Below are 22,976 nucleotides of genomic sequence, written 5' to 3' on the forward strand. Positions count from 1 at the left end.
CATTTAGAAATTACTTTTTTTTTTTTTTAAATTATCACAGAGATGTGGTTTAAAAAGTTGAGACTGGGGGTGCCAGGGTGGTTCAGTTGGTTAAGTGTTTGGTTCTTGATGTCCGCTCAGGTCATGCATGATATCAGGGTGGTCAGATTGAACCCTGCATTGAGCTTGGTGCTCAGTGGGGTTTCTTCTAGAGATTCTCTTTCTCCCTCTCCCTCCACACACACTCTCTCTCTAAAATAAGTAAAATAAAAGAAAAGAAAATGAAAGAAAAAGCTGAGTGTGTTGATGGGAAGACCTGGGTTCTCATTTGGTTTCATGCCAGACGGCTGTGTGAGATTGGGCAGGATTTTTCCCTCTCTGGGCTTCACCTTCAAAAACCTATTGAATGATGATGATGGTAATGAGAATAATAATAATGGTCTGCATTCCCTGCAGGCTCCCTACTCTTTGTTACATCTGCCGTGTGTTCTTACACACACCTGCTCATGTAGGCCTCACAGGGGCCCATGAATAAGCACTAATTCACAGATGAGTAAACAGGTTCTGAGAGGTGAAGTCATTTTCTTGGCATAGCACAGCAAGCACGGAAGTGGCACAGGAGGGATTCAGACCTGGGGGCGTCTGCTATTTAACACTTAGGCCATATCGTTACTTCCTAATGCCCAGCGTGCCATAGGCTCTCTGAGGCATACATGTCCATTCGGCAGTGAGCTCATCTGCCCCCCAGCCCCCAGAGGCCTCATCTGTTCCCATTTATGTCCCTGCTTTTATAGGAGAGAAACTGTTTTCAAGAGCAGAAGTGATTGTCTCAAGTGACAATGTTTTGGATTGAACTGAGTCCCTCCACAACCATCAACTCCAACGCCTCAAATGTGACTGTATTTGGAGGCCAGGTCATTGCAGAGGTGACTAGTTACTAAGTTAAGATGAGGTTGTCAGGGTGGGCCTAATCATCTATGACCGGTGTCTTAAATGTGGGCACAGAGATGCATGGAAGACAATGTTAAGACACAGGGAGAGGATGGACATCCACAAGCAAGGAGAGAGGCCCTGAACAGAGGCTTCCCTCATGGCTCTAGAAAGGAGCCAACCCTGCTGACCAACACCTTGATCTTAGACCTCCAGCCTCCAGAACTGTGGGACAACACATTTCCATAGTTTAAGTCCTCTGGTCTGGGTCATTTGCTCCCTGAGAAGGAGCACAGAGGCCGTACAAGGATGGATGAGAAAACTGGGGGGCCTGGGGAGAGAAGGATGGATGCTTTGGGGGCAGGGAGGATGGACTCTGCCCCCTTTTCCACGTGTAGGGATTACTAAGAGCTCCCTGGTTGTCGGAGCTTTATGCTTGGGCAGGGCCCTTCCCTCCTGGGCCTCTCTGTTCCAATGTGTACCCGGGGATTGCTGGATGGTCCCTGAGCACTGTTCCAGACCTGTGGTCCTATGCACCTGTGAGTCACTCAGGCCTTTGTTACATCTGCTCTCACCCAGTTGAGTTGTTGTGGGTGATGGGAGATAGTTCTAGAGAATGCTTGATTTTGCTCTTCTGTTCAGCAGATGTTTCCCAAGACCTCATCCAGCAGTTTGTCCCCAATGCTGTTGTTCTTTTATTGTCCTTCTTGAACCTCTCCCGACAATCTCTATGTCTAACTGACTGCCTATCCAGTGTCAAACACCCTGATCATACCCTACCTGCAGGTGACACTCTCCTTATGCCTCTCTAACATCTCCTGCTCTGCCTGCTGCCTACTCCCTTAGTAGCTGGCATTTCCTAAGGACCTGTGCTTGACAAGTGCTCCAGGTGAACTCATTCATGTTTATTGAGTGTATTCTGTGCTAGGCACTATTCTAGGTGCTAGGATATAGCAGTGAACAGCACAGGCCCACATCTCTGCCCTCCTGTGGCTCACCTTCCCCTGTGCAGGTGTGGGACTTATGAGCACACTTATGAGATGACTTCTCTGTCATCTAGGTGTTTCACTTCTAGGTCTAGCCTCTCTGCTGGGTTCGGAGTCGCTGTTCTCTCCTAGTCTCCTCCATGAGCAGTCAGCTGCTATCTTAAAAATGGAGCCTTCCTTGATCACCTATCACAGGCAGGGTCCTGCTGCTCAGTGCTCCCTCCTCTCCATTACCACCACCCTGGCCCGGTCTAACTCTGTCACCTCTCTCTCAATGACTGTCCTCTCCCTCTGCATTGCCTTATTCCCTGGGCTGTTTCCCTATTCCAATCCAGACGAGCTGCTTTGACCACACTGCTCCTCTGCTCGAGAACCCTTAGGGCTCTCTCCTGTCTCTTAATTGAAGCCCAAGCCTTTGGCTTAACATTCAGACCCCTTGACAGAGGCTCCTAGTATGGGCTCTGGGGTTGCCTGCTGGCATCTGAATTCCAGTTCTTGCACACATGAGCTGTGTGACTGTGAGCAAGTGATTTAACTTCTCTGTGTTTCCATTTCCTCATTTGTAAAAATGAGGATAATCCCAGTGCCTGCCTCAGAGGGTTGTTGGGAGGATTAAATGAGGTGATGATGGTTATAATGCTCTCAGGGTGCTATCTGGAAGATCTATAATGCTCAGTTACCCCTAATTATTTTTTTAAAGATTTTATTTATTTATTTGACAGAGAGATCACAAGCAGGCAGAGAGGCAGACAGAGAGGGGAAGCAGGCTCCCTGCTGAGCAGAGAGCTCAATGCAGGGCTCAATCCCAGGACCCTGAGATCATGACCTGAGCTGAAGGCGGAGGCTTAACCCACTGAGCCACCCAGGCACCCTGTTAACCCTAATTATTATCACTTCTTCTAGTCACTCCCTCGCCCAAGCTCCAGCCAAACAGAAGGAAAGGCTCTTCCTTTTACACACTCTTCTCTGACTCTGTGCTTTTGTCCCCACTGTTCCCTCTCCCTAGAGTGCCCTTCCTCATTGCAAACCCTGCCTATCCTTCAACATCGTGCTCACATACTGCCTCCTCCATGAAACCTTCCCAGATTCTTCAGCTAGAAGGGCTCACTTCTGCCTCTCAACTCCACGGCATCTTGTCGGCATCTATTACACAGAGAGAGCAGAGTCTTTTCTGCTCCTAAGTAGTCCCTGGGATCATTTGCTGGAACCACGAAAACTTCCAGGGGGGGGGTCTCCCTCTGGGGTAGAGGCTGAGGCTGTCAGGGGGTCCTAGGGAACCAGGAGCCGAGATGCTAATTTCCACTGCCTATAAATAGCTCTAGGTCTGAAACTACAGCAGGGGCCTGGGTTTTGCCAGGAGGAGTAAGATAATCATTTTGTGGTGAGGGGGGCCTGTGGAGATAACTTACCTGCCCTGTCAGGGCCTCTCGTGTGACAGGCAGGTCTGCAGGGAGAGCCTGCTTCAGCTCTATCAAGCTTTGTGGGAGCCAGGCTGGGTAGACCCCTGAGGTTGACCTACCACTACAGTCCAGCCTGCATTTACTGAACAACATCTCTCACTCCTTGGCCCATTTGGTAGATGAGGATATCGAGACCCAGGGAGGCAAAATAATCAGAAACAGGTGTCCAGACCCTTGGGCTTCTGGGGGCCAGAAAATTTTTGCCAGGGAATACCCCTGGGCCTTTGGAGGTCAGTGTGTGTAGGATTTGGAAGCTGCCTGGTAGGGAAGGGGTGGGCTGGAGCTGGTTTGAGGGGCTGCAGGCATGGTTGTGGATATGTTAGGGTTGAGTCTCAGCTACACTCCCAAGATTCAAGGCCATAGTCACTGGGGTCTGGCTCTGAGTCAGCCATCCTTTGGCCAGTTTGATGTCTGTACTGCTAGGGGTATTGAGGCAGTGTGTTTAGAATTCTAGAATGTCTGAGTCTGGAGGAGTCTCAGAGACAACAGAACCCATACTCTTATTTTCCAGATGGGGAGCATGAGGGGCAGAATTGCAGGGTGGAGGTGGGCGGGCGTGAGAAGGTCTCAGTTAATAAGCGTCAAAGTCAGGATGGTCCCCACCCGAGTCTTCCTAGCTCAGTGTCTGCTAACACAGGTCGGTGGGCTCAGTGTTCTTTTCATGCACCCCCTGGGGGAACAATACATGAGGACAGACAATCCTCTCCTGAGGCAGGGCCCTCTGTGTGTTTTCTTATTGAGTCCATAGACTAGTATGGGCCCTGGGAGCTGGATACCACCTGCTCCATTCTACCGATGTAAAAACTGAGGCACTGAGAACTTACATAACCTGGGTGCCAACCCAGGCTTTTACATACTCTAGTTTACTGCCTTTCACCAATTTCATCAAGGGTTTTCAATTTTTTTTCTTTTATTTTTTAAAACAACTCTTTGTCAAAAAAAAATCTTGCCAGATGCTTCACCATGCAAAACAGATAAAAAAAAAAGGAGCTGCTTTGGTACATGGTGGGGCAGGAAGCCCAAAACTTCACCTACTTATCTCCCTGTCCCCTGGGGCACCACTGTGGAATGCCAGGGAACCCAGTATAAGAACCACCTTTCCAAACCCTCAATTTCCCTACATTCAGCAAGTTCTTTGGCTCTTCTGGCCCATGCAAAGGGGCTGTACTCTCTCTCCCCACCCCCCACACCATCCCACCTCATGCCCATTTCACACTCTTGTGGACAGCACAGACAAATATAAACACCTATTACCAAAGCAGAGCCTGCCCACAGCATGAACAAACCAACTAGAAGTCCTAGTCTACAAAAACCAATCCCTAGTCTGTGGGCCGAGGTTCTCTGCCCTTTGAGATACATCCTAGGCTCCAAGCACAAGAATTCCTCATTTCTTTGCATGACATTCTAGGTCTCACCTCAGGGCCTTTGCTCATGCTGTTTCCTTCTCTAAAAGTGTGATTTCCTTCCCATCTCTGCATATTCAACTCCTCCCCAGCCTTTGCGACCTAGCTCAAAGAAAGCCTCTCCTGTATTTGTCTTCAGCGGGCACGGATGGGATTGCCTCCTCCTACGACCTTCAGCACACCCCCTCTGGCTGAAGAGTTATTTTTGTCAGCAGGAGTCAGTAGAGTAAGGGGATTATGTGCACATGTTCAGGAGTCAACCTGCCTGGGTACCCATTCTGGCCGTGCCCCTTATTAGTAGTGGTGCTCTGAGCTGTGGATAGAAACAATGCCTGTTTGCGAAGATGAAATGAGGTAGTAGCACAGACACTCTGCAGCAAGCCTAGTCTGCAAGCACTCAAGATGTGTTAAGGAACCTCTAGGATCACAGATGTAACTGGTATTGTAGCTAGAGTGGGAGAGTTTTCAGGACACGGAAATTTACAACCCAGCTCTGCACCCCTCTTTCCTGGAAGTGTTTAGGGAGCTCTGGATGGGGAGGGGTTACAGGAGGGGATCCCCCCTCTCGCTGGAAGGAGGCTCTGGCCCCTGCCACTGGCTGCCCTTTTCTACTGGTTCTTGCCTTCTTCTGTGACCTTGGAGTTGTCTCCTGTCTGACATGCCCCTCTCTTTGCCCCTGATCCTAAGATGGAGAGGGAATGTCCTAGAAGGCTGTCTCTCCCTGTCTTGGCCTTCCCACCTGTCCTGCATACAGCCACAACACACAAACACTGCTTCTGAGCAGCATGCAGGCATCTCTTCCCAGAAGAGCAAAGTGGCTCAAGCTGCACATTGTAAGCACACAGTACATATGCATTCAACAAGAGCATGTGTGTCAGCCTTGCTGGCCTACACCTCCGCTTGGCATGACTGAAGCAGGGGAAGCAATGGGACATTCACTGAACACCTGTGTCCATGGTTCTGGTAGGTGGGCATGCCCTTTACAAAAAGGGACGCTGAGGCTCAGAGGGATGGAATGATTTGCTCAAAATCTTCAATGGTGGAGTTGGGACTCGAAGTCCTTGTTCTTTATGGTCCCAAGCACATAGTAGGCACTTAGTGTTTAGTGCATATTTATTCTGCAGAGCAAAGATGTTTTCAGAGCAAAAATCAAGACCCCCTTTTTCTCCAAGCTGTTGTTTCCCACTCAAGGGGCTGCTGTGAGGACATGAGGCAAGCCAGTGCAAGGGCCTGGCCCTGATGAGTTTGCACGCAGTAAATTACCGCTGCCCGGTAGCTCAGGGATGTGGGCTTTCTGCATAGTGGGTCTGCATAGTGTGAGGCCCACCTGTAAATGTTCCCCACAAGTACTTGCAGCCTCCATTCCTTCCCTGGATGCCTGACTGCATGCACCCACAATGCCAAATAGCATTGTTCATGGAACAAGAAGTCCGTCTAGACTTGCTGGAATACACCCAGAAGCCCTTTGGTCAGTGGTGGGTCGGGCGCTTCTGCTAACTGTGCTGTACCTTCTGGCCACCCCCAAGCCTGTGGAACTGTCTGCCTCACACACATTCTGCTGACCCAGCCTGGGAAAATGGATAGCACGTATCAATCAACATGTGGGTTTATTTTATTGATGATTCAGAAAGATGTGAGGGTGGCATTCTGGAAAGCATCCACACGTGATTCATCACTTTCACAGAAAGCTAGTGCTTTTAAGGGATTTATTTTTCCTGATGATGGTGGTGGGGGGTGTATAAACTTTGCAAATCAGATTTGGGGCTTTTTTTTTTTTTAAACCCACAGCCTCACATGTGTTGCTCAAGCCCACTGATCTGCCCAGATAAGCCGGCCTTTCACTTCTCTGTTAATTTAAACCAACTTGTCCCTAAAGTCACACAGAGACTCCTCAGCATAGAATAGTAACAGCTCATATAGATGCAGCACCTGCCACCCGCCAGCCACTAAGCACTTCACATACCTTACTTGGATCCTCACAGGAACCCCAAGAGAGTTTATGCAACTGTTATTGTCCCATGTTACAGATGAGGAAACTGAGGCACAGAAGGGTCTAGTGTTTCACAGAGGGATAAGAAATGCAGCCAGGATTTGACCATGAAACTGAGTTGGCCACTTCACCAAGGGGACACTAGTCCTACCACTACTTCCCATGGACGGTCCCAGCTAGGCCTGCTACACGGGTGTGAATGGTAACAGTGCTGGGGTTTGGCTATGACCACTGCGTATTTGGTGCTCCTGAACCCGCCTTCGCTTCTCAGCTACCCTTTCTACCCCTCTAGGCTCTCCTCAAAGGCACAGAGCACGCCCGCTCTTTGTGCGCACCTTCCCCAACACATGGACGGGCCTTCCACACAGCAGGCCCACAGGCACATGCCGCTGGAGCTTCCATCCTCCTCTCCGACCTCACAAACTCCACGCAGTCTGGGTGGACTGACCCGCACCACTCCGCAGTGAGCACGTGGCCGCGGTCTGCCCTATCAGCTTTCTCTATCTTGTGGCCACAGGGATTGGGCCAAGAATGGCCACGTGATCCCAGGTGGTCCAATGAGAGTTTGTTTTGGGACTTAGGGGAGGGGACCGTGGGGAAAGAGGTGCCTTTGGCGGCTGGGGGCGAGGACGGGAAGGTGTTAGCCTGAAGCTCACTGGAGGGCCAGCCTGAGAATGAGGCCAACGGGGAAGACAGTGGAGGTGAGAGGTAGCAGGAGAGGGATGGACAGAGGCTAGAACAGTCCCTGAGCCTTTCAGTTGCACAAGCCAGAAAATCCCTCTTTTGCATAAGCCAGTTTGAGATGGGTTTCTATCATAGAGAATACTGGTGGATAGAAATCCTCAGTGAACACTGAAGATGATTCTTTTGTAGAAAACTTTCAAAGGATTTTCAGCCCACGGTCTCCAAATGGCGGAGGGTGGAGTAGACCATTCCCATTTCACAGAGGAGAATATAGGTCTTGGTCCACAGAGCTCAGGAGCCTGTTTGGTGTCAGAGGTGAGGCCAAAACGCCTCTCCAGCCTACATGCCCTCCCCTCTGCCACCCTTGCATGTCTCTGAGAAGGCAGCTACATCTCCTCAGCCTCTTAAGTATTTTGATGAACTTTTCTCCTCCAGACTTGACACCTGAGAGTCCTGGGTTCTAAGACCAGGCATGGATCACTTCACGGGAAGACCCCAGTAAGAGGTGTTCTTGTGTGTCTCTGGTCAGGCCGTGAATTCCCCATGTGGACCCTGTGTCTGAGGGGTTCCCAGCCTCACCTGCCTGGGACACTGCTGAATCTGTGGCTACCTTGGTTCCCCCATCAACCTCTCTGGGCCCCAGTGATGCTCGGGGAAATGGAACACATGGAGAAATAGAGCACCACAACGACAGACAGACGACCCCCTGGGGCCCAGAGACACTTAAAACACACGCTGCCTTCACACCCTCCCCCGTGCCCAGCTGGTGGCGGCTCTGTGGATGACGACACAGGCCCTGCTGGTCTGAGGGGCGTTCTGGTTTAACATTGTGTTTATGCAACACAAGGCACGGTCCCCGTGATCCACTCTCCTCTCCTCCCTCAGCCCCACTCTCTCCTCCACCTGGGCCGGCCATAGGATTCATACAAAATTAACCGGAGGTTCCGTTTCACAACACTCCAGTATCCAGTTCCTACCACCTCCCTCCCCCGCCCATTGGCCCCCTTCTTTGTTCCCCTGTCTCCCCCACCAGGCAAAGCCCAATTCAGGAAGCACCCAGAGGGACCTGAGCTGCCCCCTTTGACAGCCTGAAGTATTGGGGCCTGGAGGTGAAGGACAAGGGGTGTGCACGCCAAGCAGCTCAGGGTAGGGCCTCTCAGAGCTTGGGGAATTGAAGCCAGTTGTTCCATGGGTGATGCAGGCTCTCCCGTGTCCTGTACCCCTGCTGCAGCCTTCCAGCCCATACAAAGAGGGGCCCCAGGGGTATCCCCCACCTCTCTGTCTTCCTCCCTTATTTCTGTGAATATTTGTTTGAGCCCCCAGGCATTGGACCAGATGCAGGAGACACAGTGAAGAGTGACAAACAGCTCCTGCCTCTGGGGCCTCGCGGGCCACTCCAATACCTATCACCCAGCTTTCCAGATTCACCACAAAGCAGCCTACTCTGGGAAGCCTTCTCTGGTAGCATATTAACTCTTTGTTTGGTACCATCTCATTTATTCATTAGACTTATTTATTTATTTTAGAGAATGAGAAAGAAAGGGAGAGAGAGGGAAAGAGAGAGCACTAGCGCAGGGGAGGTAGGGATAGAGGGAGAGAAACTCAAGCAGACCATCCCCCCATGCCGAATGCAGAACCCAATGACGTGGGGCTAGATCTCAGGACCCAAAGATCAAACCTGAGCTGAAACCAAGAGTCAGATGCCCAGCCGACCATGCCACTGAGGGGTCCTGGTACCATCTTACTTAACTGCTGATTTCTTTCATGGGGATAGAGCTGATGCATGTTGTTTTTTATAAGAAATATTTGGCTATAATAATAACAGTGATAATGAACATCATTTTGGCAGTGTCTAGGGTATGCCATATACCACACTAAGCCCTTCATGTGGATTATCTAACTTAATATTCACAACATCTTGTAAGGTGGCTAGTGTTATTACTCCCATTTCACAGATAAGGCAACTGAGGCTCGAAGAAGTTAACCGAATTCTCTGCGTGTGTCCCTTGAAGAGTAAATGTCTCTTGAAGAGTAAGCCTGTCAGGATTTAAACCTAGGTCTTGGGCTCTCCTGTCCTATCCTGGGAGGGTGTGCAAGGAAAGGAAGCAGTGGAGGGCAAGGAGGGAAGGGCATTGCCAGAGTGGAATGGAACCAACAGTGGAGGAGGGAAGGAACGGAGCTCAGGTCAGAGACAGAGGCCAACCCTGGCCTCACAGGGAGCCAGGTTTACCCCTGATTTGTCACCAGAGTCAGGCCTTCAGGGGGAAATTCCGACACTGCCAGGCCGTGGGAGCTGAGCCCCTGGTCTGTGCCAGCAGCAGGTGGTGCCCTGGATGGGAGGGGGTTTCTCACGGTGTCAGCCCCCACTCTATCACTTGCAGAGATCTTTTTGCCTAAAATTAGCTGGATGTGAAGGATAAGGCTAATTTCTGCGTGGCCTGGAGCAGTTTCCTGTAGTGTGACTCAGAGGCCGGCTCCTTGCTCACGTCAGCAGACGAAGGGCACAGGGTGTTGGGAACGGGCAACCTGAGGCCCTGTCTGCAGCTGGCACAGCCCCAGACCATGTGGCTTTGCAGCTGGGGGCTGGGGCTGGAGGACCCAGCATTTCTTGAAGTCAGAAGAGGGCCAAATAGGGCATGAATGCTGACTAAAGAAAAGTTCCTTGGTGGCCCCAATGTACTGAGGCCCTCATCAGACAGAAGGCCCCTTGAGAGGATAGTTCTCAGGTACACATGCTTGGCTCAGGGATGAGGACATATCTGGGAATTGTTCAAAGTCTGCTCTGATGTGGACAGTGGTGGTGACCTTGAGCCCTCATATTTCTTATCTGTGAAATGGGGTAGCAACACCTGCTTCTAGGAACATGTGTAATAAGAACACAGCACAGCCTGGTAAAAAGTGTTGTACCATTCACAGGCATTGGCCAGCATTCCAGAAGGGTCAAATTCCACCCTTTCCAGAGAATATGCTGGTTTCTTCCAGGGTTATGATAACCATAATGAAAATAACAGCGACAAGAGCTGACACTTACTGAGACTTAGAGACTGAACACTTGGCCTAGTCTCATTCAGTGTTTACAGCCTATTTTACTGATGGGGAAATGGAGGTATTTAGTCTCTGGACCTGAATCCTAACACATAGCACTATCCATGGGCTAGGCATTGTTCTAAGCTACTTCACTGTGTCCTCACCACCCTATGAGACAGTCACTATTATTGTCCCAATTTATAAATGAGGAAACCAAGGCATGGATTGGTTGATACCTTGCCCAGAATCCCACAACTGGTAAATGGTAGGGCTGGGATTTGAAACCAGGTCATCCAAGCCTGAGGTCTGTAGCATTATGTTCTTCTGCCTTTCCCCAAACCTCTTCCAGCTCTACCTGCACCCTGGGAGATCCTTCTGGGTACCAACACAGCAGGGGTTCTGGTTAATCCTGCTATGGACTTTCTCCTCTCTCTCAGAGATCTTTCCCATCAGAGATCTTATTTGGTCCTCATGAAAGGAAATTAGGAAATTAGGAAACCAAGGCCCAGAGAGGTAAAACCAAAGACCCCAAAGCACACACGGCTCACAGGAAGCAAAGTGATATTCAGAAATCTCATTATTCCTTCCATTGTAAAGAAGAGGAAGCTGGGTTTCCTTTATTTTCCACACAATGTCTACCTTTTTGCAGTGCCCTGGCGTTCTGTGGAATTCCATCTAAAAAATGCTGCTCTGTGCCATGCTACATGATTTTCTTTCTCTTTCCTCCATAGCCAAGTTCAAGTATCTCCTTCTCCAGGAAGCCTTCCCAGACCTTCCCTGTCCACCCACCTCACCTCTCCTCTGAGCTTTGAGGTCCATGCTACACCTGGCTGGATTATATGCTGTTTTGGCTACTCAGCAGCTCCCTGTGGGCCAGTGACTCAGTGGCCACATCTCAGGGCTTTACTAGGCAGCTATCCACCCTCTTCTGTGCCAGGTACTAGACTGGGCACTAGATGTATGGGAGGAGCAGGACAGGATTCCTGCCCTTTGGTGTGTTCGTGCTTTTCCAATAGTACACAGTGGAGGGAAACAGTGAACCAAATGGTGATGGCCGTGCACAGAGCTGGAGCTTGGCCATTGGCTGCTCAGTTTCCCAGGGTCTAAGAGCCTGGCAGAGGGGCAGGGGAGGCGGGTTTCTTCATACCATGGTCCATATGCCAAGGTCCATGGCATGGCTTTGAGGGGCTCTGTAAATGTGCTGAAGTGTGAGCCACATCTATAGTTTATATTTTTTTGTGTTATTGTTGTTTTGTTTTGTTTTCCTGGGGAAAAGGACCACAGCTTCCAGCAGGCTCTCTGCAGAGCCTGAGACCCAGATACTTAAGACTTCCTGACTCAAGAGAATCTCCTTGTCCCATTGAAAAGATACTGGGGTGACCCTGCCTCCTAGCATACTAGGGGCACCAACCTGATGGCAGAGGTGAGCATGGACCATTCTGCAGACTTGTGTTCACAAGAGGCCCAGAAGCCCCCAGGTAGAGCTCGTTCCCCTCCCAGGGCACATGTGGCTGTTCCGAAGCTCCAAGTTAGAATCATGCAGTCAAGAAAGGATGTTTCCTCTATTCTCACTCTACTTCTTGCCCCAAACAAAACCAAACACCACCAAGAAAGGAAGATGTTTCTAAACTGCCTAGCTGAGTGGCCAGAGTCCCCAGGCAGCTTCTGTAGGAAATGCTTTGAGGTTGGTGCCCAGCAGTGCCCAGATCATGGGGACTAGAGTCAGGAGACAGGACAGGAGGGCCTTTTAGCCTCGGATTTCTCATCTGTCACATGGGAGTAAGAATTCAGATACTGTCTGCCTCCTACCTTGTGATACAGATAACTTGAGGGGAGGGATTGTCATCCATTGCTTAGAATAATAATGGCTGCCACTTACTGAGTACCTGTTGTATGCTCAGGTTTTTAGTAGGTGCTATGACGTAGCCATTGGTTCCATCTTCCACAGGAAGAAACTGAGGCTCTGCACACCTCTTTGCACAAAGCTGTAGGACTGGGGGGTGCTGGGGAAAAGCCTCACACCCACACCATTGGGGTTTATGCAGGGAATTCTCCCTAATGGCAAGTGGAAAGTAACTGGGGGGATGTAGACCCAAACTCTACCCTCTGGTGCTCAAGCTGGGTTGGTTTCTCTTCCTTCTGTCCAACAGCTGATGACCTGGGTCTGGTCTCCTTCAGCCAAGCCCCCAGAAGCTGAAACCCTTTTTCTCCTGAGATGCTAGGTCTGCTCATTTTGGCAGTTACAAAAGAGCTCCTCTCCCATCCCTAGGGCAAGGCACACATAGGCATCTTTCAACTTTCCCTAATGGCCCATCTGCTTGCCTGCCCTGTCTTCCAGCAGCTCCATGGCCCATGGCTGCCCCAGAGACCTAGGGAGCCACACCATCAGAATTTGGATTTGGGACAATTGGACACAACCCAGGCCAGTGACATGGGTTGTGGAGTTGGATTTGAATGCGTGGTGGCAATGTTGTGGTCCCATGTCTAAGCCCAATGAGGGGGTTCCTGGGGCCTGGGGAAGGGAGGTCAGGGGCTGGGTGGTGGGATCCCAGATCCAAGCACTGTGTTCAAATCTTCCACACTTACCTTCGACAGGTGAGGTTTTGAGGCGCCGGCAGATGGCTTCAGTGTCCCCGTAAGTCTCTTTGATCTTGACCACAGCCTCGGTGCCCCGTAGCTCCATGAGGGAGCGGAGCTCCTCCATTGTGCACCCAAACTCGCCCCCATGGCTCGACTCATTTCTTTGGTTTTTGGAGTAAAAATCGCTGTTGGTCATGTCACCCATGTTTGCTCCAGTCCCTGCTTGGGGTGGGCCCAAGGGTCAGCACTGGACAAAAGGTTGCTGGGTGATGGATCCGCGTGGCTGTCCTTAGCACAACCTCACTGGATGACTGTGGCTCCTGGTGGCCGACTCTGGGTCCCAGGGGGTGGGGGCGGCCGAGGTGGGCTGGTGACAGCGGTGGTGAGCTCCAAAGGGTGTCCCTGGGCACGGGGCAATGTCCAGGGGCCGGAGGGGCTCAGGGCTGTAGACCCAGGAGTCTCCATTCAGTGGGGTCCATGCTGTTCCCTGGAGCTGGCATCTACATGGTCAGGGGCGGTGGCTCCTGTGGGGACAAGCACAGAGTTGTGACAAGGGTCAGGCATGGAAGCTTCATGGGACAGGTGCTCAGGAAGACCCAGGTTGTGTGTGCTTACACAAACACACACACACACACACACACACACACAGACAGCCCCAACTAACACCCCCTACATACATACATTGGTGTTTCCTACAATACCCCATAACACACCAGCTCACATTGTAAATCTAAACATACTGGAGCCCACCTGGACACTCTACAATATGCCACCCCCGAGGGACAGACTGATGTACCCTCAAAACATACTCTATTTGTCCACTGTGCTATTTAACACAATGACTTCATGACACGCACCCTGGTACACACACCCTCTGACATACACAACTTGGAGTGTTCTGCAACACCTGACCTGCCTACTTTCAGGGCCCACCTCACTGCCATACATACACACTAATACGTGAATCCCACTTCACACATGTGGACACCCCCCTTCCCGCCATAAACACTACCCACGTAAGTGCACTTCTAGGAATAAATCTTCACATTCCCACCCCCTCTCCTCAAAAATACCTGTGCTCACAGTCTTGTTTACACGCACACTGTGCTCTCACAGTCTGGAGCACAGCCCCACCTCCTAAGTAACGCCCCCCCAGGCTCCCCAGCATATATGCTTCCTCCATTCATGCCACCTACATCTGCCGATAGACTGTGGTTCCCACTCTAGTTTCAGAGGCAAGAGAATGGGAAAAATCCGCCCATCCTCACCCACAGTCCCCAACAACATTAATCAAGGCCCTTGGCCTGGCTAGAGGAATCAGCTCATGCATATTCACCAGGACATCACTGAGCAGCCCCCCACTCCCCACACTTGGCCCCAGCATGAGCTGGGGTCCACGGGGCCCTCACCTGTGGGCCCCCACAGTTCAGCACCACAGATAGCGGCTAGGACATCCCTCGGGGAGCCGAGGAGGAAGAGGAGGAGAGAGCACCGGTTTTTCCCTGCCGGCCAGCCCGGCCACCCTTGTAGAAGTGTGGCATCTGTGGGGCTGCCAGGAGAGAATCCAATCCGCCCCGACACCCAACACCGATGGCCAAGGTCCCCGGCAAGCGTTGGGTGACAAAGGGCCTCTGCTAAGCTTGGCTGGGCCTGGCATGGGGACTGGCCCCACCCAGAAGGCACAGACAGCTGGCTATCTTAGGTCTGGGACAGTAAGGGGGAAGGTGTGGGGGAAGGAAGATAGGACTGAGCCCCCAACCTAGCCCCAACTCCTTCCCCTTGTCCCCTTCCCCATCTCCTTGCTTCACCAACTTTTCCTTTTGCAAAAAAGTGCTGGAGGCATTTTAGAGTCAATTTCATTTTTCTAGTAAGGAACCAGAAGCTCAGAGAGGGAAAGGAACTTGTTCAGAGCCACACAGAGCTAGCTAGAGTGGAGGAGTCCAGAGGTGAGCTGATCTCTGGATTCCCAGCCTGGTGCTTTTTCCCCTTCCTCTAGGGGGCGCTCCCTACTTACACTCCGAAGAGCAGAGGTTGGGTGAGGGGTGCCTGAAGGCAGTAAACAAGACAGGCTCTTGAGTCAGAGAAAATGGGTTCAAAAGGACTGGGTTCAATCCAAGTCCTCCCAAATCCTGGCTCTGGGACCCTGGGCAAGCTCCTCCCTTCATTTTCCCAAGGCTTTTTTGTTTCCTCATCTGTAAAATAATAATCACTGTCCCCTGTCCATTTGCTACCTCTCAATTTATTGGGAAATAATTATAAACCATGTTCAAATTCACTGTGTTTCCACCTGGGTTATGGGGCTTTCCAGCCATGGGTCAGGGGCTGCTGGAGCCTCAGGGGAAACCTGTCATGACTTCCACGATGGCACCTTTACTCAAGGATGCAGGAGGCTTTATTCTTACACTGGGAGCAATGACTATCTTATAGAGTGGTCCTGATGCTGCAAGCAGAAACACAAGACACAGAGACAGAGTGTGTTTGGGGGCCCCACCCCCAGTCCTGTAGCAGCATGCATGGTCCTTGGCCATCTTAGCATGTACCACCCCCAGAGTTTTGACCCAAACAGTACATCCCTAGGAGAAGCAAGGGGACCAAGGAGGGGGACCAAGGATGCCTATGTAGAGGTGTCACAGAGGTTAATTGCAGGGGCTCTAGAAACTAGTCTCTGGATTCAAATTCTAGCCCCTCCACCTCCCAGTAGAACAGGAAGCATGCAATTTTAGTTTCATCTTATAAAAAAAGGGAGGGAGAATAATAATATCTACTTCATAGGTATTATGAGACTTAAATGAGTTATTTGATGTAAAATATTTAGAACCAAATCAAGCACATTAGAAACACTCAATAATTATTGTGATTATTACCAACCCATATAAGCACTTTATGAGGTAGGTAGTCTGGTTATTCCCGTAGAGCAACACGAGGAAGCCAAGGCCAAGAGAGGTGAGATAAATCCCAAGTTCACATAGCTAGTGAGTGCCAGACCTGGGATTTGAACTCAGGCAGTCTGCATTTAGAGCCATACCCATAACCAGGACACTTTGCTGCCTCCACTTGTGAATCGCTCTCATGGGGTTCTTAGGATGGGTAAATGAAGTGCCATATGTGAACAAAAGTGCTTTGCAAGCCACAAGGGATTTTCTAAACCCAAGGTGCTGTTTGATCTGTCCCCATGCTACCTGTGGTGTGTCTCACAGTCACTGATAATTACATCTCTGGCAGCATGAGCTGTGAGAATTGTTAGGAGTAATTATATTTATGATAACAATAGTAGGCATGAGTTAATGGGCTACTGGTGATTTTAACTATTATGTTAAGACCAACAATGATCTTCAGCCAGCCATCCATCCATCCATTCATCCATCCATCCAATCATCCATTCAATAATTGTGTTTCAGATGCCTACTCTGTGCCCAGCACTTGATGATCCAGATATAGTTCCTACCCTCCAAAAGCTGATGGTGTGGAGGAGGGACAATTAAATGAGTGACTTCTATAACATGAAGAGTTTGCCATAATGGGGAGTGATAGCTATTACAGCTGTCCAGAGCAGGAAGATCTGATCTTGCCCAGGGTATCAGGAAAGATCTTTTTTCTCAGCGCGAGTAGGGAGTATTTCTTTCCCATGTAGGTTAAGCAGGACTTAAGCCAAAAGATGAACAGAAAAGAAACTCAAATATGCAACTGTCTGTTACGAAAAGGTTGAGATGGGCATAGGAAAAGGTGCAGGAAGGGACATGTGTGTAAGAAGGGAAGCAATTCTGGGACAACAAAATTAGTTAAAAATCAGAAGTCTGCCTCTGTAGCGATTGATCTTTAACTTCCTTTTTTGAAAAGAAACGAAAACAAAATCAAACTTCCTTCTTTGAGATTTCCCATCACAGCTACCTCTTCTGATGCAGCCCTTGCCCCACCCCCTCATCCCCTGCTTTGCCTTTCATGCAGACCACCCCTGTTCTAGTCATCTTGAGTGGTCCTAATGTGCAGAGTTCACATTGGTACTTGATTTGACTTGGTCAGATTTGCTTGATTTGAGAGTATGAATCCACTGGCACAGAAGAACCTATGGGACGCCACACAAATGATTTCCAGGTAAGGAGAACAGAAGACCTGCTAGCTTGTACGGAGTTCATCAGCTGACTGAAAACTCCATAGTTTTCAGTATCTGTCATAGAGTGCTCTCAACTACCTGTGACTTTCCCACCCTAACAATGGTCTGTCCTGTTCAGCACAGCGTGCTTTCCTTGGAAGCCTTCCGTGACCACCCAGGACTGTGTAAATGCTCCCAACTCTGGATGCCTCTTGTATCATCCTGCACTTCACACTCTATTGCTTGGACCTACTTCTCTGTCTCCCTTCCTTGGGAGCCATAGGGCTCTGTGTGGGCAGTAGCCATGTCTATTTTGTACCTAGTATGGGGCCCGGCCCTCAGAAAGTACGTGACAATTGCTTGGTGAATGAATGCCTCAGTCCTTGGGCCATCTGTCCCTGGAAGTTATGACTTTAGATAGATCATTGAATCTTAGTTTCCCCATCTATCAAATGGAGTAGTTGATTCCTAACCCATTGATGTTATAGGTCTGCTGGGGTCTGGAAAGATAGCAGAATCAGTAGTTATATGTTTTTTCTTTGAGATACCCACCCCCCCACCCTCCACTCCTAGTTTCTCTTTGTGTACATGGGTGTGAGGCTAAAGATGGAGCAGACAGCTGTCTCCTTTGCCAAAGCCCACCAGACTCTGATTTTCTTGCTGCCACACTGAAATACCACACAAGCCACTGCTCTATGGCTAAGAGATTAAATGAGCTGTGTGACCTTGGAGAAGTCATCTAGCTTTTCTGGGCCTTGTCTGCAAATGGAATTGACCTACCTATATTATAGGTTGCTGTGAGGCCTCATGGATACCTCTGTGTGAGGTCTCTGGGGAGGCTCTGGGCCTGGAAGGGACATTCTGCATCACTGACTTCTATGCCTCTGCCTGACCCCCCTCCTACCCCAATATTAGCAAGTGTACCTCTCATCTCATGATCATGATGAGCTTCATTTGCAGCCAGCACTCAAGTTGACATGGTTACCTCTGCCCAATACAATGGGCACACAGGTGGTACATTGGTAGGAACTGAATGTGTCCCCTCAAATTCATAGGTAGAAGCCCTCATTCCCAGTGTGACGGTATTAAGAGGTGGGGCCTTTGGGAGGGGTTTAGGTCATAAGGGTGGAGCCCTCCTCAATGGGATTAGTGTTCTTCTGAGGAGACAGGAGAGAAATCATCTTTCTTAAGCCTCTTGAGGACACAGTGAGAAGACAGCCATCTGCAAGCCAGGAAGAGGGCTCTCATTAGGAACTGAATCTGCCAGTATCTCAGTCTTGGATTTCCCGGCCTCCAGACATGTGAGGAACAATTTTCTGTCCTTTAAGCCACTCAGTTCAATGGTATTCTGTTATAACAGCCTGAGCTAACTGAGACATCAGCCTATGTGGAGCAGGGTCCAGGGTCCAGAGAGGTTAAGCAACATATCAGGGGTCACACAGCCAACTGGGGTTGAAGCCCACTGAAAAGTCCCTCTTTGTTTTCTAAGCCCCAGCTGCATCACCTTGACCAAGGCCCTTTTCTTCCTGGGCCTCAGTTTCCCCATGTGGAAAGTGAAGGAATTGGATGTGTTCTCTGGGGTCCCTTTAGGCTGTGATGTGGCAAGGCCCTTCAGAATCCAGGAGAAGGTTCTGATAATATTAGATTTATGCATTTCATTTCATCTTATTAGCATTTAAATGACTGTATTGTTACATTTCAATGACTCGAGAATAGGTTAGGGACGCCTTAATAAAAAGTCTTTGCCAGGAGGGATGCTGGCAGAGGAAGGAGCAATGTTTTTTTGGAGTTAATTTAACAAAGAAGGAATTTGTCTTTTGAAGGAAGCATTAAAAAAACCCACCAAAACTCCAAACCAACAGCTTTTTCAATCCTAACTGAAGGATGGGAGCTGGGACAATTACAAATGAAATATGTGCTAAAAATAACTTTCGGATGCAGAACCCTTCTGTTTTAAGATGTGCTGAATTTAAATGCCACCTTAATATGTATTTTTAAAGTTCTCTTTCCTCTGAATTGTCAGTAGTACCAATGACAGATGTGAGGGACACAGGTCCCATCTGGAGATATTGGGTGATGCCTGGTGCTGCTATTTGATAGTTTTGTGGCTTAGGCAAGGCTCTTAACACCTCCCTGTGCCTCAATTTCCTCCTCCTGAACAGAGCCAACTGGACAGCCTACTTCATAGGGTTTTGGGAGGACTAACCAAGATAGAGCTTAGCCCAATTCCTGGCACAGAGGAAGAACTTGGTAAATGGTGGCTGTTCTTACACTGCTAACTTAACTTAATTCCTGCCTCTGTCCTCTGCTCACCCCCACACTGCTGTCCTTAGCTCAGAACTCAGGCCAACTGTACCATAGTCACAATGCCACTGGTACCTGTCTGAAGGCTGGGGAAAGTCCTAGCTTGTGTGGCACAACATACAAGGAAATCTCCCTCTGTTCTGGTCCCAACTAACTAGTTTCCTTGGGGCAGGACATTTCCTTTTGTCTCCTGGATGTAAATTCTGGCCTTTCTTTTTCAGTAGGGCCTTCCTGTCCTGGTGATGGGAACCTTCCTCCTTGGTGCTGATCCAGGGAAATGGGTAAACTCGGCCAGGCAGCTGGGGGCAGAGCGACAGCTGCTTCTCCTTCAGCCTCACCTGCAAAATCATGGTCCCTCCCCGAGAAGGAATGTTCTTTAGGTGTGTGCATGTGTGAGAAAGAGAGAGCCTGGTGGATCTGGACTGACTATGGGAGTGTGGGTATGCATGTCAGTGTGGGTATGCAGGGTCTGTTTGAGTGTGTTATGGTGGACATTCAGCACAGCCAGTATGTAGTCTGGGTCACACCTGAGTCAAAAGAAATGTGAAAATGCCAGCGCTGGGTTGGGCCCACAAGAGACTTTATGTCCATGGGTGTGTTAGGGGGTCCCTGTGAAGTGTCAGCACGTATGTGCTTGGTGTAAGTAACCCTGAAAGACATGGCTTGCTCTACAGGTCTACTGGAGTCAGCATGAGTGTGTGGTTGTGAGTGTGAGTGAGGCAGAGATGTTTGCATCCATGTCTGTTAGTGTGCAAGCCCCACAGTATATGTGTGTGTGCACGCACTCATGGGTGTGCATCGAAGTTGACAATGACAATTTCGGTTTGGAATTCTCACAGTTGGGGAGAGAGAATGAAGAAAGAGGAAGGGAATTGAAAATGAATACCTCAGAAGCGAATTTAGTGCTATTTTTAGAAAACTCCTATCCTGTTCACCAGAAAAGGAAAATCTAAAAAAAAAAAAAAAAAAAAAAAAAAAAAAACCCACAGAAACAACCACGCATCAGCCTTGAAGGCACAGATGGCAGAATCAGGGCCAGGGGGTGGGCTGTGAGAGATCTAGGGTTTCTGGCATAGCTTCTCACCCCCCTGTCTGGCCTGAGTGAGGGTCAGTTCAGCTCTTAGCTGCCCACCAGGGTCAATTCCCTGCACTATCCCCCACTCTCCAGAGGAGCTGTCAATGGTAGATGGTAGGAAAAACCCCATTTCTGGTCCTATAGGCTCCTCAGGTACTCTCTCATCTACCCTCCCACCCATCCACCCTTCCATCAAGCCATTCATTCTTCAGCTGTCCATCCATCTGTCTACCTGTCTACTTCTCCAACCTTCCATCTTTCCATCCTTCTACCCACTGAATAAACCTGAAGAGGTGCATCTCAGGGCCTGTCCTGGACACTAGGATTCTGAGGAGAGCAAGAGAGGTGCTCTGACCCTTCTTCCTGACATTTGAGATCTGCTTGCTCTGCCACAAAAAGCCCCAGTAACCTCGTGATCAGAATCTGCAGCCTGAGTCAAATGATCCTTACAACTTTGCTTCTGATTTTGGGATGATGTAACCCAAATGACTCTTGCCAGATCTTCTGGATCCCAATCTTGGCTTGACTATTACTATTAACAGTGATTGTGGGGCACCTGGGTGGCTTGGTCATTTAAGCATCTGCCTTCAGTTCCGGTCATGATCTTGGGGTCCTGGGTTTGAGCCCCATCGAGCTCTCATCTCAGCAGGAAGTCTGTTTCTCCCTCTATCTCTGTGCACACACTCTCTCAAATAAATAAAATCTTAAAAAAAAATAGTGATTTCTAGCAAATCACTAGGGCTTTGCGGTTTCCCTGGGCTCTGCGGTGTCACTGTTCCTACCTCACAGGTAAGAAAACTGGGGCTCAAAGATGTTTTAGATGGCCAAAGCTATCTGGATAGCATCTGGCATAGTTTAAATTTGTTTGTTCAAGTCCAAAGCCTTTGTTTTTTTTTCGCTGTGTCCCATTACCTTTCACCAAATTCACAGTATGGCCTTGGACCAGTGTTTTCTCTTCTGTGCCTCAGTTTCCTTTTCTAGAAAGTAAGTGGGTAGGTTGGATAGATGCTCAGTCTCAGAAGACCATTTTAGCATCACCCAGTTGTAGGCCAAGTCCTGCTTGGGTGGAGACAAAAGGAAAGAGAAATGCTCTGGAACCTGGGAATCACAAGCTGATCAGAATTCATCTGCTACCTTTGACATCTCCTGTCCCACCCTGGACCTCTGCATGGCAGTGTCTGCCTTTTAAGATTTATAGCCTTTATGTCCTCCTTGTTTAGAATTCTTTCCTTAAAAAAAAAATCTTTGAGAGTTTTCTGATGAAGCTAAAACAGTAAAGTCACTAGCAGATGGAGGCAAGAAAGCCTAGAAGAGGCAAAAAAGTGTTAGGTGAGATTTGGGTTGCAAGAGGGGACATGCAGTGAGAAGGCTGGGGATGGAGGCTCTTCCTGGGGTCAGACAGATCAGCTGCATTCTCTGGTTTTAGCAAAATGCTTTGGCCACCTCCCCAGCCTCACCTCTCACCGTGTACAATTCTCCCTACAGTTACACTGAACTCCTTAAGGCCCTTTTTGCAGCCCTGACTGCCTACTCTCTAGGTCCTAACTAGCTATAGTGACAGTGTCCTCTCCTGTTTTTATCTGCCTTGTTCCCTCTCACACCCTGCTCTGTTCCCATGCATTATAAGCAGAGGCCTGAAGGAAGGACAAAAAAAAAAAAAATCATGATAACAGCAACAATTCGGTCATACCTACTACATGCCAACAATTGGGTCATACCTACTACATGACAAGCTCTTCTATGCACTTAATGTTTGGTATCTCATTTAGTCCTTCACAACAACCATATGACACAGGGGCTGCTGGCACTCCCATTTTATATGGGAGAAAACAGAGAAAGAGACTACAGTTACTGGTGTAAGGTCGTTGGTTGGGGTGGCAGGGCCAGATCTCAAACATATACATGCAGACCCTCTTAAGCCTGCCCCCCTCACTAACACCCTTCTCTCCACCAGACCAGGCTCCTGCCCTTTTCTTTGGCTTCCTATAGTGAAGCACAAGGTTTTGCTTGTTCAGTGCTCTGGCTGCGGAGTAATGGGGCCCAGGGAGCTGTCTCTGGGGATGAAGTATTGATGGTTGGACAGAGGTAGGTGCCTGGGAGGGACTGAGTGGGTGAGGTCAGGAAACTTGAGAACCCCAGGCCCCCCTCTCCTGCAGGCTGACCAGGGGTGAGTGCTGTCTATGTGGTCATGGTGCTGAGAGCACCTCCCCCACCCCCATACCAGGGGCTGACAAAGAGGCAGGCACAGAGGAACTGTCTACACCGGGAGCTGTCCCCGAGGCAATGGTGCTGACTGAGTATTTGGGGTGGGCTTTTAGGACCATGTGCCAAGGAGCTGTCCATACATTATGGTGCTGACACAGAGCAAAGGGTTATATGTGTCCTTAGGAGCTCTCCAGGACTCTAGTGCTGACCAATGGAGTGCAGGATTGGGGAGGTTCTGGGTGTGGGTGGAGTAGGGAGGGCAC

The 22,976-nt window shown here is 49.6% G+C and overlaps 1 protein-coding gene across 11 annotated transcripts in view; it reads right to left on the bottom strand.

Moving 5' to 3' along the window:
- Window positions 1-22,976, bottom strand: part of ATP2B2 (ATPase plasma membrane Ca2+ transporting 2) — a 365,479-nt gene that overhangs the window by 99,946 nt on the left and 242,557 nt on the right. For all 11 annotated transcript variants that reach the window (XM_045063309.1, XM_045063308.1, XM_045063310.1 and 8 more), the window contains one exon: window positions 13,046-13,563. In XM_045063309.1, coding sequence (XP_044919244.1) covers window positions 13,046-13,244 — 199 coding nt within the window. In that variant the 5' untranslated portion in view covers window positions 13,245-13,563. The remainder of the gene's footprint in view (window positions 1-13,045; window positions 13,564-22,976) is intronic.

Source organism: Mustela putorius, unplaced genomic scaffold (assembly GCF_011764305.1).
Source record: "Mustela putorius furo isolate JIRA1106 unplaced genomic scaffold, ASM1176430v1.1 tig00003850_pilon_pilon_pilon, whole genome shotgun sequence".
NCBI classification, from domain to species: Eukaryota; Metazoa; Chordata; class Mammalia; order Carnivora; family Mustelidae; genus Mustela; species Mustela putorius.